Consider the following 7,866-nt stretch of genomic DNA (forward strand, 5'->3'; position numbering starts at 1 on the left):
GTGTGTGTGTGTGTGTGAAGAAGGTTTAGGATTTAGGTTTCACAGTCTGACACTATTAAATTCCCCTTCAAATGTTACCCCCTCAAAGCTGTTGCTTACAGTGTGTTTTCTAAGAAAATAGTTAGGGGCTGCACTCTGCGCTTTAGCCCTTTTTTCATGTCAGCTATTCTAAAAGTTAATGAATCATACATTGCTCTCAGACACCACATCCAATTTAATCGTCTAGAATCAAAGTCTTTCTAGGACCCAGAACAGATTTGTTTAATTCAGACTGAGGACTCCGTTATACCCTTGGAAATATGCAGTCTTGTTATCCTGATTATGTATTCAATTGCATAAATAAACAATTTTGCACTAAAAAGATATTCACATATTTGGAGTTATAAATATTTATCCAGACATATTCCTGAGTCAAGGGGAAAAAAAGAAACCATAAGGAGCATAGAATATCAGCTTTCACATTCTTGGCAATTATTTTATAAGAAGTAGGTGAAAATTAAGCATCCACTCACTTCAGAGGGAGCGAGCTGAGCCTGTTGCCATTCCTCATGTGTTTCAAACACCACAGGAAGAAATGGGAAAACTCAAGCACTTCATGCTTTCTTCTCCAACCAAAATAGAACGATTTAAAGTCAAAGTTTTAACTCGACTAAATATTATTTCTGCACTTTCCCTCCTTTCATATCGGCCTAAAAATACCGAAAATGACTGGAGTTGAAGTTGTTAAATGAAAGGGAAAATTAATTTGAACCACAAATGTATAGTTGCTCAGCAGCACTGCAATGGCATCCAAACACAACCTCCTGCAAACAACAAGCGTTTCCACATATCTCATTTACCAACAATCAGGTAACAAACTGCAGCTGTGGCCGATAACTTCCAAATGTATACCACAATTACATCTGATTCAAATGTACAAGCGCTGATGGAAAACCAATTTAACTTCTGGAAAAGTTGATTTTGTGGAGTGTTTGAGGGACAGGACAGAAACTGATCCATCCCTGGAAAAACAGGTGGTGGACATTTGATGTGGTTGCGCATTAGGGTTTGTGTGTGTCCTGTTTATATCCTCATACACACTCACAGCTTGCATAGTCTTTTGTATATTAGGATGATTTTGGCAGTTTTTCTTTACTTGTTGGTTGATACTGAAGAAGGATGAGAAGGAGCCACATGACACGAAGCTTTGGAGCCAGATTCAACCCTCAGACCTTGCAATTATCCACCAACCGAACCACTACCCATTCACTTGTTTTATATGCTGCATTGTAATACCAGCACAGCCTGTGCGTGCTGCCCACTGCCTATTTCAACCTCAAACAGCGAGTCTACCTTGGTATGCAGGCCTCAAGCCTCCACCCCTGCCAGTGTAGCTTAACGCCAATATCCATCAGAGCCCACTCCATTCCCCGCTTTCATCATCTCTTTTATGTGCTCGCGCCTGCCGCACTGTTGCTGCCGCACTGTTGGCTTAATTAGGCCGCCGCTTTTCACGAGGGTCAAGCAGACAAACAAAGCAGCCGGGACGCAGAAGCAGATAGCAAGCAGATCAAATGTCTGTCCACCTCTCCTCTCCCTGTACAGCCTGACCCCTCTCCACACAGCCAGGAGGTGAAAGGTGCACTGAGGTCTGAGCTGCTCCCCTCCCCCTCCAACACACACACACACACACACACACACACACACACACACACATAGTCTCTCATCACTCGCATCTAATAGCTGCACATGGCCTATAGATTCATGTGAGTGTACAAATATAAGCTTGTTTTGTCTCTGATTCCAGAAACACACACATAAAGCTCCAGCTTAAACACTTTGACCTGTTTATTTGAGATTCCTCACTCTTCACCCCTGCATTACAAGATGCTGAGTAATCAAATAAAAATTCCCCAATTTTTTTTACTTTTTCTACATTTAATTCTGCCTGAGTTTGTACTTATGATTGGATGTTTCTAAAGATTTAAAGATTTTAAAGCTTTGTCAGCTCCTGCTAATACAAGAACATGGCCTACCTGTTGGAAGGGCATCCGGAGGGCGCCCATATTGACATAGGGTGCTACTCTGCATGCGTCGAGGTGACTGCCGCTGCCCAGAATAACACCTGGAGAGAACGGAAAGATGTCTGTCAGACAGCCAGACAGTTGTTGTTATGTGAGATGAGGAGGTCACAGTTTTTCCACATGCAGATAGAATTGGTGTCAAATTGTACTCAACTAAAATAAATCAAAACAAAAAAGAAAATATTATATAAGATCATTCAAAAAGGTTTTACCTTTGTGCATCTGGTTTTCTTGTTTTCGACATTTTGCTCTTCTGTTCTGGAACCAGACCTATAATTGAAAAAGCAAATGATCTATAAGAAAAGAAAAAAACACTGAAAACAAATAGTGCTAAATCCAGTTTTTAACAAAAATATAATTGATGTCATTTCTATTTTTATATCAGATGTTATTTTAATTTTAGTTGTAATTCAAGGGCAGGCCACTTATTTGTAACCAATAAAAAGAAAAATCACGGGTAGGTTACACATGATGAAACAAACGAAATCTTATTTGGTTATTTGTACAAAAAATAACTATACATTTTTGCAATAAAAAAATGTATTTATAGGATAAAGATTTATTTATAGGATATAAAGAAAGAAAGTTGAGAGAAAACCACAAGCTCGGTATAAACGTGATATTCAGCTGCACAGTAAATTATTAAAGGAACATTGTGGTGTAATAAAAAAAAAAAAAAAAACTGTTATAAAACCAGCATTGAGGAAGCTGCCACCACTTCACAGACCGCGTCGGAATATTACAAGAATATGATGATATATATAAAAACACATCCCTTCCTTAACCACCTTCCAATTTGCAGACTGTCTTTGAAGCTGCAGGCTACGGCCTATTGTTAATCATCATCAACCTAATTTGCCTCGGTGAATAACATTATCTCCCCTCCCCTTCGACCCCGCAATGATTATCATTTACAGATGCGAAATTAGCGGCTGGTCGCGGACCACAAAGGGCGCAGACTGATGAGGATGATGACTCAAGGTGCCGTGGAGCCATTTTGAGCTGCGTGGATCCGCGCTCAACATCGTGTCGATGGGACTGCAATAACAGGCCAGTCGATAAACTGTCCATTAGCGACTGAGACAAGCGGTGGCCTGAAAATGTGACCTGAAAATAAAAATCTATTGTTCTGTCTTTGAAAAACTGAGCCTACGAATATAATTTTAAACAAACGTGTCAATGTAGAAACGTTATTATTTCAATTATATAATCTGGGATATTTTTTTACATGTACCAATTCAATTCAATGTATTATTATTATTATTATTATTATTATTATTATTATTAGTGTTGTTATTATTATTATTATTGTTATTATTATTAATAATAAATTGTCATGAATGTATAGGCGGTGAGTTCTCAACTCTACAGCGGTAAATGATGGTAGAAAAGGTGTTTGTGAGAATCCCAGGTGATTTTGCATAGACGCACAGTAATCCCTCAGATAAATCAAGGCTAATATTAGACGGGCCCGAGATCAATTCCAATTACGTGCCAGTATGTTAAGCAAAGTGAACTACACTGGTTCAGACAGTTATTTCTTCATTAAGGGCCACTCAATGATGCGCTTCACAAATACCCTAATCTCATTTCCTTTTTGATTTTTTAATAGAGACAGTGAATAATGACATTTAATTTAGCAGCGCGCCAGAAACCCAAAGATATTAGTCCTAACTGAATTACTGCCTGCTCCTCACCAAGCTCTCATAACTTTCAATTAGATTCATTGACAGCTGCTCGGAGCGTGCTGGTCCACAGCCTGCAACAGCCCTGCTGCAATCCCCTCTCTCTCTCTCTCTGAACCTGGAGAAAACCTGTCCCCGTGCCTGAAAGGGGGCCTGAAAAAATACTTCTTTTTTTAAAATGCTTTATTTTTCAGGGAGAGTCAATCAACGGGCTCTGCCATTTTATTTCCCATCAACCACAGCCAGGCTGTTATCAACTATATTTACACCATTAACTATTTGAATGCGCTATAATCTGTATTAGTGAGAGTTGCAGTGTTATCCCGCACTGTCAACTAAGTCCGACAATGTCCAGCTCCAAATGGTAGTCGGTGGGCTTATAAAGCTCTATGATGGCTCTTATTCATCCGATTAGATAGCTGAACAGCAGCAGAGTTGGGCCAGAATTGAGTTATTTCTAATCTGTTTTTATGGGGACACTGCATCAAGCCAATGGCAGATATTACAAAGAAAATGAGGAGGGATACGAGTTGACATAAGAGCGCGTCCCCTGAAGCAGCCATTCAGGCTCTTCATTCATTTTAATCATTGTTGGGAGTTTTTTTTTGTTGTTGTCCCCCAAGGCTGCTGGGATCGTAGGAGTAAAGGCTGCTGGCTCTACAGGCCTACTGCTGCAAGTTCAGGAGGTTGTTTCATCCCGGGTGATTTACAGCAGTTTACACTTGTTTGATATCACTGACTGGTGCTAACCCACCGTCTGTAAAACTATAGGCTACACATCTAATGTATCCTTATTTTAACTGTTACAGCACAGAAGGAACGGGCACTTTGGTGAAATATTCAGTTTAAACAAGAATCCATTTCAAGCTACAAGCCAACGAATCCTAAAAGATCCACAGTGATGGTGCAGACATTTTTCTGTCACAGTGAATTTGAAACTCCAGGAATAATAACCCTACAACAAGGAGTGAAAAATCACAGATTGCGACAAAGTTACAATAAATTCAGGATTGGGCACCACACTTAACAGAGTCCCTTAGGAATATTGTTAGAATATTTTAGACTTGAGGCTGCATTATTTACCTCTCAGGCCTGCACACTAACGAGCTCTTGACATTTTGCTTATTTATTTATTTTTCTTGCACATTGCAGAAATACACAATGTAGGCTATTTCTATCACAAAGGAACATCTTGCTTTATAGTAATTTTCACATGCTGGAAAACATGATCAGCATGATCAAACGCTGCACATTGGATTATTAATGAAGAAAATAAAAAAGGGAGAAATAAATGCACCGTTGTGTAAACAGTATAACAATATTTTCTCACACTGTCGATTGTTTTAAAAGCACATTTTTAAATAAATCCATAAAATCTTTTTCACGTGGCTTTTGTCTCTTAGTTGTAGCAGAGCTTGGTTGTGGCATAAATCAAGGCCTGATTAGATCATTAACTCCCACACAGATTCACCCACCCCTCCTGTACGAGAACTGCAACAGTCCTGTAAAGATCCTAATATCGCTTTAAAACACCAGGCACACTACCGGTCCCTGCAGGAATATGAGGAAAACATCTATTCTTGTTTGCAGCTCGCACAGCAGCCCTGGCCGGTGTGATAGTCGCTCTGGATCAGTGAAGTGTGAGGAAGAGAGAGGGGAGATCCTCACCTGCACTCTGGCCTCGGACAGTCCCAGCCGCTGGCTCAGCTCCTCTCTCATGAAGGCGTCCGGGTAGTGCGTCTCGTCGAAGAGCCGCTCCAGCTCGTTGAGCTGCTCCAAGGTGAAGTTAGTGCGACTCCTCCGCTGCTTCAGTTTGCCCTGTGCATCCTCGTCCTCCGACTTCACGTCCTCCTTTTTCTCCTTACACTCGTATATCCCTGTTAAACGACCCACGGTTGGGGGGAAAGGAGAGGATGCGTTCAAAATCTCGACTTTCCTGGAGGAGCCACATAAACACACACACTATCCGCCTCTCTATCTCTCTCTCTCTCTCTTCATCACACGCTCACATTACTGGCCCCCCATAGCCTACACAGGGCCCTGCCAGGGGCCTAAGGCCTGGCAATTTGGCAGCAACACACACATTAAACCGCCTATATCTTCAAGAGAGAGAGGGAGCGAGAGAGAGGGCCTGTGGCTGCATTTCCAGCCTCCATAAGTCAGTGTGTAATGTCAGTGCCGTTATAAAAGCGAATCCGTCAATACATGGCATGTAAGCCTAATAAGGGTATAAGCGATTTAAAGGGCAGAGAATTAAGCCACGGCTAAACGGAGAAGATTTAGGCCTAATTACTCGCCTCCGTAAAACAGACTGAGGTTATTTCAGGCTATAAATAAAAAATGCTTCTGTCAACCAAAAAACCTTAACATGTATTTTTCAATTGAAACCTTAAAATGTCTGTATATCACACAGTATAACACACTGCAAGGCTGTCAGTGCAGGCGGTTCTATGTGTCTTTTTATTGTACTATTAGGTATAATCAGTTGTTATTAGTAGCAGACGCAGTTACTGGCCCTCTTTGGTCCCATTTTGGTGTTTGTAGTTCGCTGACGGGAAAATGTGATTTTCCGCAGCTAAAGGTTATTTGATAGGCTATTATATACAATGTTATGTAAAATGCTTATCAGATTAATCCAATACACACAGGATCACATGACACACAGTCTTCCCCTTTTAGCTTCCATTAATTAAAAGGGAAAAAAGTAGAGGCAGAATAATACAGCACACTTTTTTTTTATTCTTGCAGGATAAATATAGAAACAAGTTAAAATTACCCACTAAATGTCTAAAACTCTGCCCACTGCACAGCATCTGACTGCTGGGTGAAAAGAGGCCTGCTCTGCTGCTCCTCTGTACTTTTGAACCAATTTATAAATGACAGGCTCCTCTGAGGAAGATCCATTTTTAAAGAGCGTGTTTACTGGCACATTTCTCAATTTACAGGAATTTAATATCAGACATGGTGTGACTTTCGTCTTAAGGAGTATGACTACCCTATAGATTATTAAGGGAGCACTACATCACAATAGTATTGCAGTTTAACTTTTAAATAATGCCAAACATAATATAAAATGTCCTTCAGATTTCATTTAATACTGTAACAGATAAAAGAAAATAAAGTGGGGTAGTAAGGATTGCCATACACTTTATAATGCATCCTCTTGGATTATTAGAGTTGTAAATATTTTCGTGCTGGCAAAAAAATGTCAAATTGCCCTTAAATTGGGATAAACTCAGTATTAAACACCGCAAATAAAATGAAAATCTATTATAAAAAATTATAAGGAGAATGATTTTTTCGTTCGGCCGAAGACTGACTGACTGAAAACAATCATCAAATAGTTAAAACGACGGTCAGACGAAGGGCCCGCCTCCTGCTATGTAAAATAATCATTGTAACGACAGAATAACGTGTTAACTTTCTAAATCTACTGGAACTAAACGCGCACCGTCGCGCAAACACAACTCCTTATATTTTACAGATGGGTTTGTAAGCATTTAGGAAGAACTGAAACGTCGCTCCCCGATACAACACAACTGAACTTGAGACATTTTCCCCGACACAATACGGAGCATTTTCTTCCAATTAAAATAAAGACAATTTTAAAAACCCTTACCCTCTGTCGACCTCGAAACATTAAAGTCCTTCAGTTTTTCCTTTTCCAGCTCGACATGGTCCTTGAACAGATGCACCGGGCAGTGGTTGCCCTCCGTTATGTCCTGCAGGTTTGTCTCCGGGCTGCCCAGCTCCCTCGCCCTTGACAAGCCGCTCTCCAAAACTTCCCTGTACGTGATACTCTCTTTGCTGCTCTCCTTGGTTTTCTGATCGAAAGATTTCGACACGAATGCCGTAAGTTCTTCCATGGTCGGCTCTGTCGCTCAGTAGTGGTCCTGGTCAGGGAAATCCACCGTGAATTCTCAGCATATATGTACCTTACCGTCTTCTATATAGTGCCAGCACTGTTCACGGATACGCTCTTTTTTGGAGGCTGGCAGCAGCGATAGATAGAAGGGGTGGAGAGGAGGTGAGATCACTCCTGCTGTTGTGACTGTGTATTTGAGAGCACACTATTTATACACGGCCACCTCAGCCCAGCCCCCCCCCCCCCCCCCCCC

At 40.9% G+C, this 7,866-nt stretch overlaps 1 protein-coding gene across 2 annotated transcripts in view; it reads right to left on the minus strand.

Moving 5' to 3' along the window:
• The window catches only part of shox (short stature homeobox), a 10,569-nt gene extending 2,793 nt beyond the window's left edge, over positions 1–7,776 (minus strand). The window contains exons 1-4 of one of the 2 annotated variants that reach the window (XM_035676758.1): positions 7,368–7,776; positions 5,417–5,625; positions 2,276–2,333; positions 2,016–2,104 (exon numbers count right to left, since the gene is read on the minus strand). In XM_035676758.1, coding sequence (XP_035532651.1) covers positions 2,016–2,104; positions 2,276–2,333; positions 5,417–5,625; positions 7,368–7,614 — 603 coding nt within the window. In that variant the 5' untranslated portion in view covers positions 7,615–7,776. Of the gene's footprint in view, positions 1–1,979; positions 2,105–2,275; positions 2,334–5,416; positions 5,626–7,367 lie in introns of both variants that reach the window. The other variant, XM_035676757.1, reaches the window with a different exon arrangement.
• Between the last annotated feature and the right edge of the window lie 90 nt (positions 7,777–7,866).

Source organism: Morone saxatilis, unplaced genomic scaffold, assembly GCF_004916995.1.
Source record: "Morone saxatilis isolate NCDOM2014 unplaced genomic scaffold, NCSU_SB_2.0 Contig5, whole genome shotgun sequence".
Taxonomy (NCBI): Eukaryota; Metazoa; Chordata; class Actinopteri; family Moronidae; genus Morone; species Morone saxatilis.